Consider the following 24,890-nt stretch of genomic DNA (forward strand, 5'->3'; position numbering starts at 1 on the left):
CCCTCATTTCTACCCACTAGGTCCTAGTAGCATTCCCTGCCTTATGGTCATGACAATAAAAAATGGCCTGAGACCTTGTCAAAGGCCCCCAGGAAGGCAAAACTCCCCCCTCTTCCCTTTGAGAACCATTAGGTTAGCAGACATATAGAGGAATGTAACATAACATAGCAGTGGTGTACAAACATTGAACTGTAGTACTTCAGGAGCAGAGAGGATTAACCTTCTGGTTGACATCATTAAAGGCTTACCTTAGATGCTTCCAAAGCCTTTTCCGACTCTTGCCTCCTTTAAATTACTGTTTAATATCACCCTATTTCCTTTGTTTTTGTATTATGGTTAATATGTTTATCTTCTTTTGGAATTCAGTCATTTCTTACTCATTCCTTATTCATTTCTATATCTGCTTTAGAGAATGAGTAAATGAAAAAATATCAGTAATACAGAATAAACATAGACTCGTGTGGTAATATATAAGGTAAATTTTACCTATTTTCTTCTGAAATAATTAACTTTGTTCAGATGTTTGGGATGCAGGGTACTTTATTTCATACCACTCTGAGTTGTGTGATTTTGTTAAATGTGTAGCTGTTCAAAGACTTTGACATTTAGAAATATGTTTCAGAAACCAACCTATAAACCTGTGGGCGGGGGGAAGCCAAGAGGAGCAAAAGGAATTTTAGATTTAGTAGTGCCTGATTTTGAGGCAGTTAAGAATTAAATGACTTTTATGTCTTTTTTTTTTTTTTTAACACTGTAGGTCTTGTGTATTTTAAGAATAACATGGGAAAAGATTTTAAAAATGTAAGTTCTGTACCTTTGAGCAATACATACCGAAGTGTTTATGGATGAAATATTCTGTTTGGGGTTTGTTTCAAATAAATATGGAGGCAGTGTGGGTATAGATAAATGGAATTGTCCTAGAGTTGGTTGTTGACATTGGATGATGGGTACATTGGGGTTTATTATATTGTTCTGATTTTGTTAGAAATCTGAGGTTTCTTTACTAAAAAGCTTTTGGAAATTCAGGTCTCTTCTCTCCTGTTTTTGGTTTAGGGGACATTTTGGATGGCTGAGTTGTGTTGGGTTTTTTGTTTTGTTTTGTTTATTAAAGAAATCGGACTTTAATTTTCGTATCAAGAATCCCATGATTGAGTTAGTGAGCCTTATTCATAATAACAGCTTGGACAGGATGTGAGAAATACTTAGTAGTTTCATACGTGTCAAGAAGTTATATGGTTCTATGAAAACCTTGAAGATGGATTTTGACTATTGAGTCTTATTTCCCTGCTTCCCTTCAACATGAGAAGATAATTGGTAAATTTTAGAGAATAGCCAGTCATACTAAACTACAATGAAGTATTCTTGTTTCTTTCTTATAGGCGAAGGAGAAAAACTAGATATATTTTTATAAATGCTTTTGTTGGGGCACTTGGGTGGTACAATTGGTTAAGTGTCTGACTCTTAGTTTCAGCCCAGATTGTAATCTCAGGGTTGTGAGATCAGACCCTGTGTTGGGCTCCATACTTAGAGTGGAATCTGCTTGAGATTCTCTCTCCCTCTGCCCTTACCCCTCCAGCTCATGCCCTTGCTCGCTCCCTAAAATAAATCTTAGAGAGAGAGAGAAATGCTCTTGGTGCTTAAATTCTGCCCAAGGAATAGTAACTAAAGCTCAAGAGTTTGAGAGGAGAGAGGAGTTCAGCAAGTTTCTTAGAGTGGAACTGTATTTAGTAAATAAGTTAAATACCATTTTTTTGGGATATTATGTGGTAAGAGAAGGTTGCACATTTTCATATTTCCAAGAAGCTTATAGATTTGTTGGGGGTATTTAAATCAGACACATGAAACAAGCTAATAATGTATGCCTATGTGCAATTGAGAATATAAATCAATGTAATGTTACTGATCGCGTGATACAGATAATTTTGTAGATGTTCAAAGAGGGCTCCAATTGTCAGCAAAGACCTTGTAGAGAAGGGATAACTTCTGTGGAGGAATCTAATTTGTATAGGTAAGAGAGATGAAGGGTAGAGACATACTAACAAGGCAAAAAGCAATGTAGATGAGAATAGAGGTAGCCTATCCAGGAGACAGTTTAGTAGCCCAGCATTTTCTCAAAATTGGTTTGTGAGATATTATATATTATTGAATAAGTTATGAAAATTAGCATATAAAATTTCTGAGCAATCTTGTGGAAAATAAACCTCTAAGGAAGGAAAGCAGCATCCTTTTTCTTTTTTAGATTATATATCTCAAGAGATTAGTATTTTGATGAGTTAGTTGCAAGGAACACTTTGGGAAATACTGTAATAGCATGAATAGAGGGCTTAAATGTTGTTTGGGGACTGGTGGCTGATAGGGCACATTTGGGTAAGACTGGGGAGCACTAACTATACTACTGGTGAGGATTTTAATATTTTTAACATACGGAGCCCTTGAAGGTTTTTGAACAGATGAATAACATGAGTTAATCAATTCTTGGAAGACTTCATGAATAGATTGGAATAAGGAAGGAATTAGCACTGAAGAAGGTAGGAAGCTATTTTAGTTATGCGGGAATAAGGTAAGGAAGTAGAATGCTAGACATCTCAAAAAACAAATCATAGGATTTGTCGATTAGCTGTTGGAAAGAAAAGATTAGTCCTTTGTTTTAAAAAAGATCGTATCATTGGCAGAGTTGGGAAGGGAAACTGATGTGGGGGAAGCAAAGGGAAAGCAGTTTTAATGGATTGAATTCATAGTTCTAGGTTGAAACGACTGTTGGTAGTAGAGATGAAATATACCATAGTGAGTACTCTAGTAGCCTTGATCCCTAAGTGAGGAAAGCATGCAGTAAACCCTTAGCTGACTTGTGGTGGACATGAATAAAAAGATAGACCACTGAGATTTCAGGGCTTGCTTGCTACTACAACTTAATTTTGCCCTGCATATATAATATGGTAGCTATAGCACCTTGAGGCAGTTAAGCACTTAAATTGTGGATAGACTCAGTTCTGATGTGATTAAGTGTGAAATACAAACTGGACTTGAAGATTTAGTATAGAAGAAAAATAAGATTGTAAAATGTCTCAATAATTTCTATACTACTTGCAGGTTGAAATTAATTATTTTGGGTATTTTGCATATATTAAAATATTATTAAAATTGATTCCACTTTTTAAAAGTTTTTTATGTGTGGCTTTTAGAAAACTTAGACTTACATATGTGACTTGTATTATGTTCCTGTTGGGCAGCACCTATGTAGCCTATCCTGACTAAAATAAAAGTTAGTAACAGTAGGATATACATAGGGTACCCTAACAAAAAATCCTCAAATGTGGCTACCTTGGTTCAAGAATCAGGCAGCAAGGAAACTGACATTAGAGACTGGGAAGATGCAATGCAGAGAAGCATCTGGTAAAAACTTGCCTGCAGTAACTTGCGTTTGTAGTTTTAGGAAATGAAGTTGGAAAACAATTGTGTGTGTGTGTGTTTAAAGATTTTATTTATTTATTCATGAGAGACACAGAGACAGAGAGGCAGAGACACCGGCAGAGGGAGAAGCAGGCTCCATGCAGGGAGCCTGACGTGAGACTCATCCAAGGTCTCCAGGATCCCCTGGGCCAAAGGCGGCGCTAAACTGCTGAGCCACCCAGGCTGCCTAAAACAATTGTATTTTAATTGCTGTTGGCTCAATTAGACAAGATAGAGGAAATGAGCTAGAAAATGATTGGTTGATTGGCAAGTAGGAATGAGAATTTATACAGAGGTCAGATATTTGGGATTTATAGGATAGGAAGAAGCAACTGCTTTTCAGCTTCATTCTGTAAGAGATGAAACCGAGAAGCCTTTTGAGAAGATAATTAGAACTGTCTAATGGCAAGGATCGAAACAAGGTTATGACCATGATTCATTGTGAAAATATCTGAATGGATTAAGGTGACTCAGAGTAACGGTCTACGAATTCATTTTGTTTAGGGTAAAAAGACTAATAATGGTATGGATTCCCTACTAAAGCCAGGTAGAAGTAAGCCCATGGTACTCAAAATTAAGTAGAGAGAAATAGACACAGCCTCATGTGACAGGAAACAAACCTAGTCAGTCTAAGAGATGTATCTAGAAAAAAAAGCTGTGGTCTATATATTGGCACTTAGAAATGGCTAGAATCAAAAAGGTAAGAAGCCTTGTAAGTTTTTCAGGGACTTACAGAGCCAAAGAAACCACAAGCCTGAAAGAAGTGTGAAACAATTAGAACGAATTGAGATTTAATGTTCTTGGTCCCTGCCCCCAACCTTCTACCAGCAGGCTGAGAATTCTGTTTAGTTGAGGAGGCATGCTCTGTGTCCACTGTACTTGTCATGAGGAGGATAACAGACAAGGATAAACCTCTACACTGGAGGGTAGAGCTAAGTAAGAAGCACAGAGAACACTGTACTGAGAAACTCCTAGTTATCACTCAGAGCGTACCCTGCCCTCTGTGTGTTCAGCAGGGTTTATGAATTACCATGAACCACTGACTCTTGAGTCTCCTGTTGCCCCTCTTTTGAACAGGAGTGTTTTTGAACGGTTATACTGACCTCGTTTTTATGGCTATAGTTCGTTCCCTCATAAGTATGTCTGTCTATATGTATGTATAATTGTATATTTTGTATGTGTGGTGAGGTAGAAAGCTTGTTTTAGTAAATAGGTTTCTGTTAAGACAGGCCACATCTGGACATGATAGGTTATTTCCATATCATCCACAGATCCTGGTTTTTGAACTTGATGCTGTAAACTAAATGGGATTTTCATGTTATCTTCCGCACGGAGGGTACAGGTGTATTTCACTTGTAGGAAGGAGGATAAACTGAATGTTTGACCATCAAGGGGACTTGGGAGTTAGGATTCTTCATAAATAGTCCAGTTCTTTTTTCTTGACTTTTCCTGTCATGTTGAGGTTGGGCATGGCCATGTGTTTATTATGGCCAGTAAAACGTGAATGGAAGTTTAAAAGCAGGATGTGATTTACCACATTTCCTTTTACCTTCCTTGTCAAGGCAGTCTTGGAAGCATGTATCAAATAGAGTTTAGGTTTCTGAGGGACTGATGAACAGATCCCCCTCTGTCAACCTGAATTGGACATGTAAAAAAAAATTTTTTTTAAAGATTTTATTTATTCATTTGACAGAGCACAAGCTAGGGAGAGTAGCAGGCCAAGGGAGAGGGAGAAGCAGGCTCCCCAAGGAGCAGGATGCTCGACGTGGGGCCTGATTTCAGGACCCTGGGATCATGACATGAGCTGCGGGCAGACACTTAACTGACTGAGCCACTCAGGTACCCCAGGACATGTAAAATTAGTGAGAAATACATATTTCTGTTGAAATTTTGGGATTGTTACTGTAGCACAACCTTACTAGCCCAGGTTATAATTTTAGTCACAGAGGTGCTCATTAGAGGTTTGAATTGAAGACATTGGAATTTGAAGGCAAAGGAAAATGTACAAATTCTAAAGCTGCTGAGATGCAGCTTTGTGCTTTATATTCCTTGTAGTAGCCAAGCCCACACAGTGACTAAGTGCCCTGTCACATAGGTGATATGGCAAAGAGATTATGTAGATGGAAGACAAAGGAAAAAATAGAAAACAATGAAATTTGTAATATACAGCTAAAAGTAACTGTTCAAAGTTATACATATATGGTTTGGTTTCTTATCTCTGATGATAGCAATTCAAATTAAGATTATTGAAAATACACAGTGTTGTAAATAGTGGGAAAAAATAGGCATTTTTGTTTCTCAACGATTTATTCATTTTTAGAGTAAGAACGCGAACGTGAAACGGGGTAGAGGCAGAGGGAAAGAATCCCCAGGCAGACTCCCTTCTGATCCTGGATCCCCATTACCTGTGAGATCATTACCTGAGCCGAAACCAAGAGTTGGACACCTAAGTGACTGAGCCACCTAGGCACCCTGAAACAGGCATTTCTAAAACAGTTGAGGAAAGGGAATCTTTTGTTTAAATGGGGGATTCTCTTCTCTTCTCTTCTCTTCTCTTCTCTTCTCTTCTCTTCTCTTCTCTTCTCTTCTCTTCTCTTCTCTTCTCTTCTCTTCTCTTCTTTCTCTTTTTTCTTTATGAAGGGGCAGGAGAAAACCAAACCCAAACCATTATTTTTTCTAGCCGTATAGTGATAGCCATATTAGTTTTAGTCCAGTGGTAGAATAGAAAACCCTTTTCTCAAATAAAGTCTCAGTAGAACCCCAGTATATAAAATTGACTTTATGGGGCTGCTCTGATTTATATGAAAACCTGGGACCCTGCATATTCATCTTCTTTGCCAATGAACTTAGAGTTTATAGTATCCACTAAGGACAGTTTGATAGCTCCTAGGCTGGAGCAGGTATAGACATTGTGGTGTCTTTTTGGGGTTTGGGTCTCTTAGGAGAAGCTTCAGATTCTTTAGGCCTAATTTTTCCAGTATTCATTTATAGTTTTTAACAATCCTGGCTGATTTCCAAGTTTCAAACTGGCTTAGAAGACAGGCATTAGGAAGGATGATGGGTATGAGGCTTGGGAGATGGAGAGAGTTGATAATACTAACTAGAGTTAGGAAGGAGGCAAAAAAACAGGTATAAGAAAACAAAGATTAGAATTCAGGATTTATTTTAGTTGCAGTGTTCCAGGGCTTGTTTAATACCATACATTCTTTTAAATAATGAATTAGAGTCATTAAACAAAGATTAAATAATATTTTTAGGTTCCTGCTAAAACAAAGTAGATAAGTGTGTAATTAATTCTGGAGAGATTTCAAAATATGGTAACCTGTAGTTATCTCATAAACTGTCTTCCTAAACAACTCATACCCTGAAGGTTTTGAATTTTAGAAGTTTCTGATGTATTTTTAAAGCACTATACAAATAATTAAACATTGAAGTAGTAATAATACTCTTTTCCAGTGTTCAAGTTTTTTAAAAAGTTTTTATAATAATAATAATTATTAAATATTTTAATTATTTATTCATGAGAGACACAGAGAGAGAGGCAGAGACACAGGCAGAGAGAGAAGCAGGCTCCATGCAGGGAGCCTGACGTGGGACTCGATCCCGGGTCCCCAGGATCAGGTCCTGGGCTGAAGGCGGCGCTAAACCACTGAGCCACCCGGGGTGCCCAAAAGTTTTTATAATTAAAACTTTAAAAAGCCCCAGGTTATTTAAATTTGAGAAAAATGAGTTAATATTATGCTATATGCCATTGCCATTGTATTTCAAGAAGTAATGGTAATGATACATAATATCTAAAAAGCATAATTGAAATCTGTTCTGTGATTTGCTTTTTTTGGGGGTGGGGGTTGGGGGAGGAGGTCTGGGCAGATGTAGGGGGGGAGAGGGAATCTTAAACAGGCTCAGGGCTTGATCTCATGATGTTGAGATAATGACCTGCACCGAAATCAAGAGTCCAATGCCTAACTTACTTATTCCCCTGTAATGGCTATTTTTTTAAAGGAATGTTTTAAGAGATGATTGCAACCATTTGATTTTGAAGAGAGTTTTCTTGCAACATGAAATGAGATTGAATTAGTAATAAAATCCATGTACAGCTATTTTTTGCATTCTTGATGGGTAATGTAGATATGTGTGTGTGTGTGTATATATATATATATGTATATATATATATGAACGTAGAAGAAGATATATTTATTGGATAGGTGGCGTGAAAACAATAGAATTTGCAAGGTGAAGTTAAACAAATCATATGAAATTTACTGTTTGCTGTTTTTGAATATTCCTTCCCTTTTGCTCATATTAGGCTGAAGAAAAAAAATTTTTTTAAAGATTTATTTTTTTATTTGAGAAAGTGAACCTGAGCGGGGTAGGGGCAGAGGGAGAGAATCTCAGCAGGCTCCTGAATTAGCACAGAGCCCCATGGAGGGTTCAATCTCATGACCCATGAGATTGTGACCTGAGCCTCAACTACTTAGAACTAGAAGGGTGTTGGCTTATGGCAGGGATAGAATATTTAGGTGGTAAGGAGGTAAACTTCCTGTAGGATCCAGTTTATGTTATGGTCACAGTTTTGAATAAAGAGCAATGTTATATACCTCAGTTTAATTATTTAATATTATTCATAATATGTGACTTCAGTTCATCTTAAGTTGTCTCCAAAAATTGAATCTACTTTTAGGATGAATGTTTGGTACTATTAGGATTTGAAAGTGAGAGTTGTGATAGCTGCTTCTAACAAATAATTTTCTTGCTGTTTCTTAGCAGTCGAGGATTATTGGGAACTATCATCTTTTTTGGTATTTTAATCTGGGGAAGTGATGGAGACAACTTTATCTTTTTAAAAAAACTTCAGAGTAACTTTAATGTAGTCTTTTCTTATCTGAAGGAGAGAAGAAGACTAGTCTCAAACTTACGGGGAAGGGAGGAGCCCTAGGAAGGAGTACTGTCTGCAGTAATATCTTATATTGATGTGTGTCGTCCTTTATAGTTATTCTGAACTTCTTACCTGTGACACAGGTTTTATCTGTGAGGTTCCTAAAATGAAGTCCTCTATGGTCGGAAGATTTTTTCCAGATTTCTTTTATTGTGGTAAAAGCACATAACATTAAATTTACCATCTTGACCATGTTTAAGTGTACAGTTCTGTAGGGTTAACTATACACATACTGTTATGCAACAGATATCTAGAATCATTTTACAGAACTGAAACTCTGTATTCACTGCTCCTCACTCCTTAGCCCTAAGCAACCACCTTTCTACTTTGTTTTCATTAGTGATTTTTGACTACTTTAGATACTTCATATTAGTAGGATCATATAGCATTTGTTCTTTTGTTAATGATTTGTTTCACTTGGCCTATAATCTCAAGATTCATCCATGTTGTAGCATGCAACAGGATTTCCTTCTTTTTAAAAACTGCACAGTATCCCATTGTATGTGTATATACAACATTTTCTTTATCCTCTCCCGATTTTAAAAGTCCTGTTAATTTGATTTGATCAAACTACAGTTAAAGTTACATATTCATATGTTGGGAGGCTTACTTCAGCTGCTATCCCTGGGAACAAACCCTGGTACAGAGGTGATTTTTACAATCCTTGCAGTATGTTTTGCATAATTCTTTGTCTTATGTCCTGGCTCTGTCCATTTTCAATTATGTGACTTCTAACTACTTAAAACTGCCAACATTTGTTTTCTTTTCTTTTTTAAAAGATTTTATTTATTTATTTGACAGCACAAGCAGGGGGAGTGGCAGGCAAAGAAAGAGGGAGAAGCAGGCTCCCTGTGGAGCAGGGAGTCCAATGTGGGACTTGATCCCAGGACCCTGGGATCATGACCTGAGCCGGGGACAGACGCTAAGCTGACTGAGCCATCTAGGTGCCCCTAACTTTTGTTTTCTTATTTATAAAGTAGGGGAATAAATATTAAGTGCTTAGAATGGTATCTGACAACTGGTAAATCTTAAGTGGTGGTTATTATCATCATCATTATCTGATGGAACACTGCCCTCTTAACACGGAGACTTAATCTAGTACTTCAGATATTAAATTGAATATTTTACTATTTACCGTGTATTAATTGTAAGTCACATGGCCTTTTTCTTTTATATTTGTGGTGTGGCTATAAAATGAGGTCTTCTATAAGGTCTATTAGAAAATCACTTATTTCTAATTGTGTTTACATCTGTGTGTGTATATCCTATAAAAGCTTGTATTGTCTAGATTTACTAGGATGAATAATCCTATGGTATAATCTCCAATTGGGTAGAAAAGCTTTGAAGATAATTTGGAAAACTGCTATGAAAAAATAGAAGGGAGGATTTAAAAAAGATTAGTTGAGATGAAATTAAAGATTAATTTTAAATAGGGGGAAGGGAGCTGTCATAGAAGAAAAATGATCCAGATCTGGTTTGAGGGAGGAGATACGGTTTGTGGGAAAGAGATTGCTTCGTGTATATATATTTTGTTTATAATAGGTAAAGGAAGAAAATTTGGTTTTATAACTTTCCCCTAGAGTGTTAACTTCTTTTGAGTAAGTCAGCAAGGTTATATTTCTGGGAATCCATGTCTGTAGTTTAGAACTATCTCCTTGACAGAAAAACTGGAAGAAAAAGGCTTGGTAGTTCTGATATGTCCTTAGGAATCTGAATAGTTATGAATGTAAAAATCTAATTAAAATAATATATGAGAGCTTTTAGGATTATCCTATAATTTTGTTTAGTGATTTTTTTTTTATGGCAGGTGAAACTGATTAAAGGGAAAATATAAAATAAACTTTAGAATCAAATGAAGTAATTTCATCAGGGCTTAAAAAATTGAAGGCAGAGAATATGAAAGCCTTTGATAAGACCAACAAAATCCTAATGATATGCTATTGATAAAGGAGAATATCTCATTTTATCAACAGAACTGTAATTTGTATTTATCTAATGTTATTTAAATTAAATATGCATATTCTAGACTTGATAAACCAGTTAAGAATGTATCTTAAATATTCTATTAGTTCTATTGATAAATAATTAGCCAGTTAGTCTTAGGAGGAAGCATTTAGCATTTTCTGATAATATTTTTAATAGAAATCTAGGCATGAACTGAGTTAATGCTTAACTAATATTGATTATACAGATTACCGTTGAGGCTTTCATTAATTCCATGTCAGCTGTGTTTATGTTACATATGATATGCCTGCTTTACTCCTTCACTTTTTATATGCTTTTAACATACTGCTGCATATTGCTGTTTATATATGCTTGAGTTAAATGGATTTATATTTTCCAGTTTTAACTGAATAACCTTAAAAGTGGACAAGTGGCTTTAATATCAGTAAATTGACTAGAAGAGAAAATAGAAGTAGTACTTTTTTTTTTTTTTAAGATTTTATTTATTTATTCATAGAGATGCAGAGAGAGAAAGAGAGGCAGAGACACAGGCAGAGGGAGAAGCAGGCTCCATGCAGAGAGCCTAACATGGGACTCGATCCAGGGTCTCCAGGATCACGCCCTGGGCTGCAGGTGGCCCTAAACTGCTGCACCACCGGGGCTGCCCCAGAGTAGTTACTTTCTATCTGTTATTGATAACACTGAATCTTGCCCTTTTTTTTTGTGTTGTGGCATATTACCTAATATTGAGCTATCATAATTTTTTAAGACATTTATTTGAGAGAGATAAAGCATGTACCCACAAACGGGGGAGGGGCAGAGGGGTCATGACCTAAGTTAAAAGGCAGACAATTAACGGACTGAGCCACCCAGGCACCCCTGAGCTATCATAATTAACAAAATTAAAATTGTTTATCTTCTATATGTATTTGTGTTTTATAATATTGTATAATCAATTAGAGTGTATATGCTTAATATTTATGGGGTACATAGTCATAGCTTTACTAATAGCAGTGCTGTATAGTCAAAGACTTGGAGATCCCTGGCTGGCTTTATCTTTCTAATAAAAGCAGCCAAACTCTTTAAAGTCAACAGTGCTATTTAGTGGTGGCTGTGGGAAGTCAGTTTCATCTAAACCTTCACCATACTCCTGTACCTCGGGGGTTTTGCTTCTATCATATTCCTTCTCCTTTTTTTGGCATTTCTTTACTTAATGTGTATTAATAATATGTTAAACTGTATCTTTCTCTCAATTTTGTGTTTGTCCATAAGCTATGCCAGAAATTTAGTCTGTGTAACCATATCACATGAGTGTGTTTGTGTCATGTGTATTTCATCATTTAAAGTTTCTGTTTTCCTTCCTTCAAGTCTTGTCCAGATATGTAGGTAATTTTTTTCATTTCTGTATCCCTTTGTTTTATTAGGGTAGGCCTTGAAACCAACCATAAATATGAGACAGTACTGTCATATACGAGGCCAGATGAAAAATTTAAACATTTTGAGGTAGAGAGTAAATATATAATTTTTAAAAACTAGTAGTGTTTATAAAGTTCTTAATGTGTGTGCAAGTCTCCTAAAAATTTCTATTTACAGCACTTAAGTTTTTTGCATTTAAATTGCTTTCTCTTACATACCCAAAGTCATGTTTAAGCATATTCATTTTTTATATTGCTAGTGTATATTATACATGTATTGCTACTAGACATGTTAAATCTGCTTTTGTTGGCTAGGTTAGGAATTTCACTGACATTTTTATAATGCTTGCTTTCCCAGCATAACTCTTGGGAAGTGTTGTATATACTTGTTTCCAATTCATCTTCCATTCTTTTGAATCTATTCCAGGCAGGCGTGTGTCTTAACATCTCTACTGCAACAGCTTTTGTCAAGATCACCAGTAATTACCACATTTTTACATCCAAAAGTCATTTCCTAGTCTTCTTTTTACTTGACTTACTTACCAAGCATTGACACCTCTGATCATTTCTTGAAATGATTGCTTTACTTGCTTTATGGACACTAGTTTGCTCCTGTCTTACTGCCTGGTTCTTTTTAATCTCAAATTTTTACTTGTTAACTTTGAAATGCCCCAAAGTTTCTGCCTATCCGCACTCCATTCCAGGTCACCTTCAATAACCAACTATATATGTTGATGATGTCCAAATTTATAACTGCAGGCTATACTTTTGCCTGAACTCAAGACCCATAAACTGCCTGATTAGCATCGTCATTTGGTTATTTCTTTGGCATCTCAAAACTTTCATATGTGAAAATGGCACCCTGATTGGCACCCCCCCCCCACACACACACATACACACAGTCTTTTTCTATTTAGTTTACCCTATCTCAGTTAATGGCACAGGACAGTTATTTAACAACCCTGTTGTTAACCCTATTAGCAAATGTCTTTGACTCTACTTAAAAAATACTTAGTGACCAATCCTTACTACTCCTTATGAACATCTTAGTTTTAGGCCACTGGCATCTTCTGCCTTGGTAATTATATAATAGCTTCCTAATTTAATTAGTCTTCCTACTTCTGCCTTTGCCTCCCAACAGTCTCTTTAGTGCAGTATCCAGAGTGATCTTGAATTTATTTTAATAAAATATAACTTAAATTATATCACCCCTCTACTCTTAATCCCTTGGTGGCTTCTCTCTCAATGAAATGTAAAGTCCTTATAATGGTCTACAAGGTATTATACAATGTGTAACATCATATATAATCTTATCTCAACCTCGCCTTCCATATTTTTTACCTTTGTGATCTTATCACTTACTACACTTTATCCATATTCATTTCATTCTAGCCACACAGGCCTCCTTGCTTTTCCCTGAATATATCAAGCAAACATCTAACTTGCTTTTCCTTCTGCCTAGAATACTTTCCTCCACCGCACTTGATCCTTTGCCTCTAGGCAGTTTTCTCTGACTACTCTAAAACAGTCAGTACTTTACTCCTTTTGCTTCCTTGTCTCTCTTTACCATTTTTTCCCATAACATTTTATCACCTAAAATACTGTGTATGTACTTACTTGTTCTGTCTTCTTCCAACTAAAAAGGAAACTTGATAAAGGTATGAACTTCAGTCTTGTTAATTGTTTTATTCTTAGAACTAAAAACAATGACTGGCACATTGTGGTCACTCACACACTTATTTGAGTAAATAACATTGTATTCTAAACTTTAATTTATGGACTTAATTTTTGGAGCACACTCCTCTTAAGGGTTTTGTTTTGTTTTAAATTCCTGTGTTGGGGGAAGGTGTTAAAATTGATTACATAGGAACTAGAGAGGAAGCCACAACAAAAGAAGTTGACACAGAATTCCTAAGTAATCTCCTGTAGATTACTTTTAAAAGATTTATTTAGAATAATATTTAGATTGAAGTATAGTTGAATATAAGTATATTGAGTGTAAGTACTTATATTGAGTACAGTATGTTGAATCACATTCAGAAAAATGTAAAATCATGTGTATAACTTGATGAATTTCCATAAAATGAACACCTAGGAAAAATTACCACCCAGATCAAGAGAATGGGATATTACCAATAACCCCGCAATCTCCCTATACCTGTCATTACCCCTCTTAAAGGTAGGCAGTCCCCATACAGTAGTTTCATTTATTGTTTTGAGCTTTATGTAAATGGAATTTTGAGAGGGAGAAAACTCACGCTTTTTGTTTAAAATTATGTTTGTGACATTTGTTTCTGTTGCATATAGCTTGTTAATTTTCATTGTTTTCAATTTCGTTGTATATGAATAAAAGTATCATGATTTATTTTCTGTTCCAATACTAGTGGATATTAGAATTGTTTCGTTTTAAGGTGAATTTTTATACTTTTGGCGTCGTGTATATGCATTTCTGTTGGAGTAAAATTGCTTGAGATATAGAGTATATATAGGTTTAGTTTTAGAAGATATGGTCAAAAGAATTTCCAAAGTTCTATTGATATACACACCTCCCAGTAGTGTAGAAGGATTTCATTTCCATTGCTTTGTCAGGAGTTGGCCTGGTTTGTTTTGAATTTTAGCCATCTTGGTAATATGTAGGATATTTCATTGTGATCTTAATTTTAGTTTTCCTGATACCCAATAATATTGGGTACCTTTTCATACTTGTATGGGCCATTTAAAAAAATATTTTATGTATTTATTTGACAGATAGTGCACAAGGAGGAGTGGGAGAGGGAGAAGCAAGTTCCCTGCTGAGCAGGGAGCCTGACATGGGCTCTATCCCAGGACCCTGGCCAGGATTATGACCTGAGCCAAAGGCAGAGTGTTAATGGATTGAGCCACCTAGGCGCCCCCATAAATAGTAGATTTCTCAGAATAAGTGGGTACCACATGTAGGACATTAATAGTGCACAGTAAAAAATATTTTCCTATCATCTACGCTAAGATATTAAGGAAGATGTAACCTTGACTGCCTAGTACCAAAGACTTATTTTAAGGTGTCTATAATTAAATTGGTATGCAGTTGGCAAAGGGGAATTATTTTGGATTTATTGGATTAATTATTTTTAAGGTTCTGAAATACCCCAGATTGTGTATGAGCAAGTGAAGTGATAAAAATTGGTATAACACTTGTTGGGAGTTAATCTATTATTTTTAGTGAGCACTTTGTAGTCCTGTCCCTATGAAATAAGACAGAAGGAACATAGAAAAGTAGAGGGCAAAATTTTTCCAGATTATTATTACCTACATGGGATGTTCCTCTTTAGGGAAGGTTTGTTCATTTAGTTAGATTGTGTTTTTTGAGCACTTTGAAGTGAAGCATTCATTATCTCAAGGGATGTATGAGCCAATAAATGTAATTCTATCATAAGCATGTATAGAGGAGGTGATATTTGAACTAGCCTTGAAGAATAAATGGAGATTAATTAGATGAAGAAGGAAAGAACTAGGAAACAATCTAGGTAAGATGCACACGTAAGACCTGACATTGAGAAAGGGCTTATGTTCTGGAAATGATGAGAATTTTAGTGTTTTTAATACTAAAGCTGGAAAAGCAGGTTGGGGCCAAATTGAGAACATTCTTGAATACCAAATTAATGAGTTTAGTCTTTATACTGTAGAAAATAGAGAATTAGTATAAGTATGGTTATCAGGAAAGTGCCATTAGATTTTTATTCAGGAAGAAAATTCTAGAAACTGGAGAAGATAGATTGGCAAAAGAAGATGATGAGAGACTGGGAATGAACTGACAGGAGTAACCTAGAGTTTGATAGTTTGAGAAATGAGCTGGTTTGTAATGCTGTAAACCAAAGGGGGTTGCAAGGAGAAGGTTTGGTAGGTAGACAGATGTGTTCAATTTACATGTTAAGTTTTATGTGCCTGTGTTGTATTCAGATTCCGTAAGAAAGAAAACTAGAATATGAGTATTCATGTCTATGACCCATTGTTTAAACGGATTTTGTAGGTTCAATAAGAGAATTAGCAATAGGAGCAGGAATGTGCATCTCCTCAGTCAAGTTGCATTTCATTGCCCTCTCTCATCAGTTGCTTTTTTTGGTTCTGTGTTGTCTGTAAATCTTTCTTTGGTCTCTCTAGACTCCTTATCCATTCTTGATATCTGTATTTGTCCTCCTTTTTACCTGCTGTCTTATCACAAATAATGTAAGATGAGCTGCTTTAAAAACATCTGATAGAATTCCTCATTTTTTAGACTTCAAACATATCCAACTCTGGATATGTGATATCCTTATACTGTGTCTTTTATCTAACTCATAAAGCTAGTACTGTGCGATATTTGTGCAGGTACTTAAATATTTTGTCTTAGTGATGCAAATGGACATCTGATTATAAAGGAACAGAGGTCAGTCAGTACTCATTTATGTTGTGTATTTGGAGGAGCTTTATACATAGTCTAATTCTCATCCTTTCACTAAAGAATGAGAAACCAATTTTCCCTTAATTTCTGGCCATCGAATTCTCTTTGGGTCTGGAGACTAGTTAGTTCATGGCATATAGTAGCTAATTATGTACTGGATGAATGAATGTGCGTGTATCTTTTCTTACCTCATGTAATAAAGGGAATCGTGGCTGTGCTCCATCAGCTAAACCTGTAAGTGCAGTGGCTCATCATCCACTCCCCACTTTTTAGGAATTTCAGTCCTGTGTTTTCAACCTCTCTGTAGTGGCTCTTTCTCATAAGCATTTAAACATGTTCAGGTTTTTCCTGTCTTTTTTTTTTTTTTTTTAATTTATGATAGTCACAGAGAGAGAGAGAGAGAGAGAGAGAGACGTTTTTCCTGTCTTTAAAAACAAAACACTCCCTCCCCTTAACTCTCCTTTTTAGTCCCATTAAGCTACTGTCCTAAGTTTTTGTCTCTCTCAAACCAGACTTATTCTTCTTTTTTTTTTTTTTAAGAGTTTATTTATTCATGAGAGACACACACAGAGAAAGAGAAAGAGGCAGAGACACAGGCAGAGGGAGAAGCAGGCTCCATGCAGGGAGCCTGACTTGGGACTCCATCCTGGGTCCCCAGGATCAGGCCCTGGGGTAAAGGCAGTGCTAAACCGCTGAGCCACCCAGGCTGTCCTCAAACCAGACTTCTTGAAAAACTTAACTGTACTTATTATTAAACACTTTCTTACTTCTTGCCTATGTTCTTAGTTTCTTCATCTGCAGTATTTGATGTTGACTACTTCCTTTCTTTCTTGAAACACATTCTTTCCTTTCTTTGATGTAGCACATTTCCTGGATACTAATTTCCTTTGCAGATTCCTCCTCATCTGCTATTTTCTTTTCTCATCCTATTTATAATTCTGAAGTGACTAACCTACTTCTCTGGATGGACTCCATCACTGAGATTTTTTTTTTTCTTAAATTAACTTATTTTAGAGGGGGCCAGTGCATGTGATCAAGGGGAGGGGCAAAGGAAGAGGGGAAGAGAATCTTAAACAGACTCCTTGCTGAGCGTGGAGCCTGATGCAGGGCTCAGTTTCACAACCCTGAAATCATGATCTGAGCCAAAACCAAGAGTTAGACACTTCACCAACTGAACCACCCAGCACTCTTGTATTGATCATTTCTTTATCTCTAGCACTTCTTTTTTTGAACTCCAGAGCTGTAGGTCCAACTTCTTTACTTGTATGTCTCATTAGCAGTTCAGACTCCGTGGTCTTGAACCTTGAACCCATTAATTTTCCTTCTTTCCCTCTACTTAGGCCTTCTCCAGTATTTCTTGTCTTAGTGAATGGTACCACTATCTACCCTGTTGTCCAGGCCAGACTGATCTCTCTTCTTCCTTTTCTCCCTGATTCTTAGTTGTGGTTATTCTGATAAAATAAACTAGTTTTAAACTTTTTGAGGCATTTTTAAATTTATTTTTATTTTTATTTTTTTGAGGCATTTTTTTAAATTGTTGGTTATATATTCTAATTTTCATTAGTTTAAATTCAGAACTTACTGGACACATTTTTTTAAAGACTATTTTTACCTTACTTATTGGTGACTGATATAGACCTAAAATAATAAAGTTTCTGGTAAGATTTTTAGTTTACATTAATCAAAATAAAAATCTGCAAGACTTTGTTTTACCAAAGATGGTTATATTCAGTGATTTGTTCTAAATCCTGTATTGTTTCTTTAAAAAAGTTTTCTGAGATGAAAAAACGTCTTAGTTTCACATAGAAAATTATATTGTATTATTACTGATATAAACAAATGACATAACTTCCTGCCATGTCCACTCTAACCTACCATTGCATCCTCATTTTTGCTTCCCAGTCTGGTTTGTAACATAACTCCCTGAAAACAAACTGTCTCAAATTTCTGTACCCTCTTCCACAGTGATATTATGTCTACTATAGATATTTTAGTAATAATTGACTTAATTTAAAGCTTAAACTTGTAACAGATTCAAGTGAATGATCCCTTCTTTTGCATTTACATAGTACCTATAGATAGGGATGATTGATTAATACAGGTTATGAAAAAGAAGTATAAGGCATTAGAATTTGTTCCAATCTGTATTAACTGTTGGATTTATTGACTCGTTGGAAGTTTCAGATTCCTTATGACTCAACTTGCTAAAAAAAAAAAAAAATTTACTTGTTTTCCTTAATTTTTTAAAAAGCAAGCTTTCATGCTTGCTTCATTTCCTTTTTGGCTGAATTCTTTGATATTTAGAATAAAAGAGAAATTGTTTTATAAGAATAAGTCACAATAAGGACCAATGGTTATGTTCCACAAACATAAGTTTTGACTTTTACATAATATTCACTTTACCTTAGAGAGGCTCAGTTCTCATGCTTTTTGGGCCAGTGGGCTGCTTCTCATCTGTATTTGCTTTTTTCTTTAGATATTAGGATCAAGGAAGAAGAACCTGATCCTGAAGAGTGGCAGCTCAGTGGCGATTCTACATTGAATACCAATGATTTAACACACTTAAGAGTACAGGTGGTAGATGAAGAAGGGGACCAACAACATCAAGAAGGAAAAAGACTTCGGAGGGTAGCTTGCACCTGTCCCAACTGTAAAGAAGGTGGTGGGAGGTATGCACACATGAAACATACTTTTTTTTTTTTTTTAAGGCTGCTAATACCATCATCCTAATTTTTGAAATACTGCATGCTGTATCAGTTATGGGAAATTATTCATTACATGATCATTTTGTGTGTATGTCTGTATGAGTGTGGCAGGAAAAGTTAGAGAACAAAAATATAAGATAGAATTTTCAGATCTAAATGCCTTTTTAAACACTAAAGTTTCTTAATTTGCCTTAAAAAAAAATGTAACAGATGCCATTTAATAGACCCATATCAGAAATTAGCCTATTTGCAAACCAGCAATGAGATTTGCCTAAATACAGATAAAAAGTTGATTTTTAGCTTGAGAATAGCAATTATATAAAAATAAGAAGTTCAGAAATAGTTGATAAGCATAAACATTTTCTATTTTCAACAGAAATGAACAATAAGCCTTAATGATGGAATTTTTTAAAAAAGTGGAACTGTAGTATTTTAATTCAGTGCTTTAAAAAAATAAACGTTAAGAGAGAATAACATGACAGGGAAAACTAAAAACAGATCACTGATTTTATGAAATGTGAATGGATGGGTTAAGCTTAATAATTAAGAACTTGAAACTCAGATCATATTTAAAAAACATAAAATCCAGCCTTATGTTGATTTTTAAGGAACATCTCAAATAAATTGGCACAGGAATGTTGAAGATAAAGGGATGGGAAAAGATTTATTAGGCAAGTTAATAAGACTTGGATAACAATGTTACTATTAGGCAATGAAGGATTAAGGGGAAAATCATCAAATGGACAAATAGGGGCAGGTTTTTAAAAATAATACCATAACTTTGAAATACATAGAGCAGGAACTGCTAGAACTCGAAAGACATACTGATCAAATCCTCCTGGTAATAGTGAAAAGCCTTAACACGTCCCTCCAAGAAATGCACTGTTGAAGTAGACAAAATATACTATTAAATTGGTTAATGAGCTTGATCTGATGGAAATAGAGCCTTTCTATCTGCCTTTGAGTTGGTGCTGTTGGTTGATTTGCACACTGGCCAGCCCATTCGCAATGATGGTAATAATGACTAATAACTGCTAACATTGAGAGTTTTTAAGACAGTCTCATAAGTGAGGCACAGAGAGGTTGAATGACTCTTATGAGCAACACGCAAGTGGGATTTGGGCCCAGTCTTACTCCAGAGCCTTAACCACTCTACTGTACTTACTGCTTCACAAGCAGATTTGCTTTTGCATCTGATCCTTAGGTATTTGTATTTAATGGTAATTATTTAATTGTTTGAAACATTATTTATTCTTTGAAATGTTTTGATCAATTTAAATACGGAATTCTGGTAAGGCAATAATGTTTCTGAAATTTATTCTCCTTTTTAGAGGAACTTTTAAGATAAATTATTCATGAAAGTCAAATCTAAGTGAGGGTCAAGGTTTGGCCTATGTTTTACTTACTCATTTTCTTGAAAATGAAAATCCTTTAGATTTGTGTTTATTAAACTAATACATGCTCATAAAAATTCAGAAATATAGAATAATATTAGAAGAATACCAAACTTCTATCCCACAACCAGATAACCATTATAACATTTTTGTATATATCCTTCCAGACTTTACATATCTTTTAAAGTGGAATCATCTTATTCTTACTGTTGTATGTGTCTGCTCTTATTTTGGAAATTTTTGTGACCATATTTCCAAGTCTATATAGAGTCTGTATCAATTTTTTAGTGGCTGTTATGCTATTGTATGGATGCATAAGAATTTAACATCTTTTTTGAGTTTATTATTGTCATTCCAATCCTTACACATACATTTTTGCGCATTTTTCTGATTACTTCATCAGTGTAAGTTGACAGAAATGAAATTGTTGGATCTGTATCAAGTTATACTCCTACCAGTGGTGTATGAAAGCATCTGCTTTTCCACACCCTTGCCAACAGTGAAGTTCACATTTTTTAATAGCTTTTTAGGGCTGACAGATGAAAAATAATTCCTCATTATTGTTTCATTTATTTTTGTTATGTTGGTGAGATTCATTTTCTGATATATTATTTTACCATTTTAAAATTTCCTATGTGAATTGTCTTTTGTGAATCTGTTAAGAATTTGTGTGTTTAACTGTCATATATGCAGATATTTTTTCCTAGTTTTACATTGCCTTTCAACTTTGTCAGTGGTTTGCGTAATGCATTAACACAAGTAAAAGAAGAATTCCACCACTTAAAAGTTTGCAAACTTTGTTTTATGCACAGGATTTTTGGTTGGTCAGTCTTTATGAAATACTTTACCAAAAAAGACTTAACTTTTATTTTTTTCTAGAACTTTGAGGAGTTTGTTTTTTAAAAAACTTATTTTTTTCAATCAAAGCTGAAGTTCTTAAGAAAAAACTATATTATTTCTTAGAGCTCATTTGAACAAACTTCAGTTAACATATATGTGATAGACACAGTTGTATCATTGACAGTTGTTGATTCTAATTAATAGAAGCATAGCATATAGTAAATCCAGAATATTCCAAAGTGTTCAGCAAAAGTGAAAATAGGCAGTGCTTTAAAAATTAAAAAAAAAATTAAAAAAAAATAGGCAGTGCTTTAAAATTTAAAAAATTTTCCCCTTCACCTATATTCTTTTTATATGTGTGTATATGTATGTGTATATATGTATAAAGTGTCATCTTTAGAGAACAAAATTTTGTTTACCTCTTGAGCAAGGTGTAAAAGATAGTTAAATATTTAAAAATTGTATTCATCTGGGCATTTAACCAATATTTATTAAGCATAACCAGCCTTCAGAAACCTTTTACTCTAGTGGGAGAGACACATAATTTTAATAAAGTAAAATAAATTATAAAAGCATTATTGTTATGTTGGTTTTGTGTGGATTAAACATCAATCCATATTTTAAAATTTTTCTTCTCTGTCAGCATTTCAGTTGATGTCTCATTTCTCCCATCCCAAACAAAAGAAAGTACTTGATGTACTTAACTTTTCTTAATTTCCATACTGAGAATTTAGCTTTACTTATTCTGTGTCACTCTGCCTTGGCATTGTTTAAGTTTAGGCAATCAGGAATAGAAACTTAAAATAGTTTTTTCTAGGTTGTATAAGAGTTATTAGTGGTCTGATTATGTGAATCAAGAAGAAAACTTATGGCTAAATCTTTTATTACCGTTTTATTTGTTGAGAAAGTTCTCTTCTTTCATTTCATATGCCATAAATCCATATCTAGCATATCTAGATCTTGAATAAAATTTCCTTTTTAAACAGAAAATTGGACCCAGGTATTGGGTTTTTCCCTTAATTACATATATTTGTGTGCATCCTTGTCCCCATTTTTTTTTTTCCTTGATGCCTGTCCCATTTTCAAATAGTATTTCTTGTTTTCTCATAATTCAATTGAAAATATCTTTCCCGGGCTTTTTGGTTCTTTGAGAACCCAGATTCGTTACTGTAATTTGTTACAGTCTTGTGCTTTGTTAGTGCTCTCAAGCTAAATTTTGCTAAGTTAGTAAAATAGCACTTTCGAGTTTATAAAAGCACATCAATTCACTTGAGTGGTATGCTTATTAGCATATAGGAAAAAAGTCATGAGTACAAGAGTGAACTGAATTGGGTTCTCTGTGAAATTGCTATGGTGAACACAATGTGTAAAATTGGTTTGTACACCAATAATCACAAACATCGCTTTTTCTTAGGGCTGTTTAAGAATAAAATAAATTTTAAAAGCTAAATTAAATGGAAATACTGGCTTTGGTTAATACTTTGGCATTGCAGGTGAGCCAGAAAAACCTGTTTCACTCAACTCAGCTCTTGGAAGAGAGTTGTAGAAATTGGGGGTGGACTGGAGCAGGAACTAGAATTGTGTTAGATTATGACGTCCTTGCCCTTAAGACAACAGCATGACTCCTCCTTGTCTTTACTTATGCTATTCCTCTGCCTGGAATGCCTTCCCTCCTTTCTATCTAAATCCTACCCACCTCTTCCACGAAGCCTTCTCTAACTACTGGAGCCCACATTGATGTCTCCCTGTTCAGAACACCTATGGCATCTAACAGCCAGCACTGCACCGTTTAGCACTGTTTGTCCTATGGCAATTTCACATGCTACTGAGTGTGAGTACATTAAAATATAAATGTGGGGAAATATGCATTTTTCCAGTAAAATTTGAAAAACAATAGGTATATTATATAAAGGAGGATTTGCAGGCTTAAGGAAAGTTTACAGGCTATACCTATACTGTGAGATTGGGGGAGGAGGGGAAGTCGGGGGTCTTAAATGTACTTTTTTTTAATCTCTGAGAAACATTGCAGAGTTTATATGATTTTGACAGTGAGTCTAAAGTGTCATGTTTTTTATAAACTCATTTATTTTTTATTCAGTAACTAGCCTAATTTTTCTTTCTTTTTTTTATAGCTTGAATAATAACATTTTCTATAGTGTTTAATACCATTTGAATATCAGTTCTGGAATCAAGTTTTCTTCTTGCTTAGCCTAAAATACTGAGTTCATTCATCTAAGCACATATCTCCCAAACCTTATTCTTGGTATCAAATACTAAAATGTAACAAATGTCAAATTTTGCGCTGTGGAGAACTGTATTTTATTATATCTCTGATGTATATAGTTTGGGGTATTTTTGCATGGTTAATATGAAGAGAATTTTAACTGTAAAGATAATTTTGATTTATATTTATTTCATATAGTGCTAAAGGAGCTGAGATAATAGGTTTGTCTAGATTTTTTTTCCTTTGATTTGTCTCCAGGTCAGTGTATACTTAGGATATGGCTATACAAATAAATGAATAAATATGCTTAAGTCATTTTAATTTAAAGTCCGCTTAAGGTGCCTGTTTTTTAATTGTACCTGTTACTAATTATGCAGTCATTTCTTGGTTTTTATTTGATTTTTAAATTAGCTGACATCATGACTTTGAATAGACCATTTAGTTTCTTATACAGCTAACTTAATGTGCATTGGGCCTATGCATTGAATTTGTGAATGGTTCTGACCAAATAACAAATAGCTTTATTTATACATTCTTTATGAAATGTCCTTTTAAATTATGTAATTCTTGAGCATATTTACATTTGGACAGCAATCACATTAATTCTGAAGTAAAAGTAATAAGCAATACTTACATGTTTGAGACATACATTTTATTTAAATTGATTTTAAATGGTCTTGGTTTCTGATTGACCTCATGGTGATAATGTCTTCTATATTCAACACAGGGTTGTAATGATATACGTGGTAATGTTTATTCGAGTATTTTCATAGAAGTATATATTATTCTTGTGTGTTTTTTAGAGGTACCAATCTTGGGAAAAAGAAGCAACACATTTGTCATATACCAGGATGTGGTAAAGTCTATGGGAAGACCTCACATCTGAGAGCTCATCTGCGTTGGCATTCTGGGGAGCGCCCTTTTGTTTGTAACTGGATGTTCTGTGGTAAAAGATTTACTCGAAGTGATGAATTACAGAGGCACAGAAGAACACATACAGGTTACTAATATTTACTTCTAACGGACAAAAATAAATGATAAGGCTACATACTACCTTGAAGTTTTTTTTTTTTTTCTTAGCATACCTTACTAATCTGGATCTTTTAAAATATGACTGGTTACATCCAATTGTTATCTTAAGTAACACCAATTTAAAAATAATAATTCCCAATAAGCCAATATGGTTTCTCTTCTAAAATAGTGTTTTATTTTATGTGGGCTTTGGTTAGCTTTTAACATCCCACCCCCAACCCCCTTTTTTAGTTAGCTTTTTTGTTTTGCTTTAACATTGTTTAATGTCTTAGGGCACATTTATGCTATTCTTATTTGTTAGGTTAACATTTTAAAGATTAATTATTTTCTTTTAGAGTGATAGAGTCCAGGGGGTAGGGAGGGGCAGAGGGAGAGAATGTCTTAAGCCGACTCTTTGCTGAGCTCAGAGCCAGATGCAAAGTGATCTTACAACCCTGAAATCATGACCTAAGCGGAAACCAAAAATTGGCCACTTAGCCAACTGTGCCACCCAGGCACCCCTATGTTAACATTTTAGATTAGTTGTCTCCTTT

At 34.8% G+C, this 24,890-nt stretch overlaps 1 protein-coding gene across 1 annotated transcript in view; it reads left to right on the plus strand.

Annotated features, from left to right (window-relative positions):
* SP3 (Sp3 transcription factor) overlaps positions 1-24,890 on the plus strand; it is a 54,892-nt gene that overhangs the window by 25,903 nt on the left and 4,099 nt on the right. The window contains exons 5-6 of the mRNA XM_072811377.1: positions 18,639-18,831; positions 24,129-24,325. Of these exons, the coding sequence (XP_072667478.1) occupies positions 18,639-18,831; positions 24,129-24,325 (390 nt within the window). The remainder of the gene's footprint in view (positions 1-18,638; positions 18,832-24,128; positions 24,326-24,890) is intronic.

Source organism: Canis lupus, chromosome 34, assembly GCF_048164855.1.
Source record: "Canis lupus baileyi chromosome 34, mCanLup2.hap1, whole genome shotgun sequence".
NCBI lineage: Eukaryota > Metazoa > Chordata > Mammalia > Carnivora > Canidae > Canis > Canis lupus.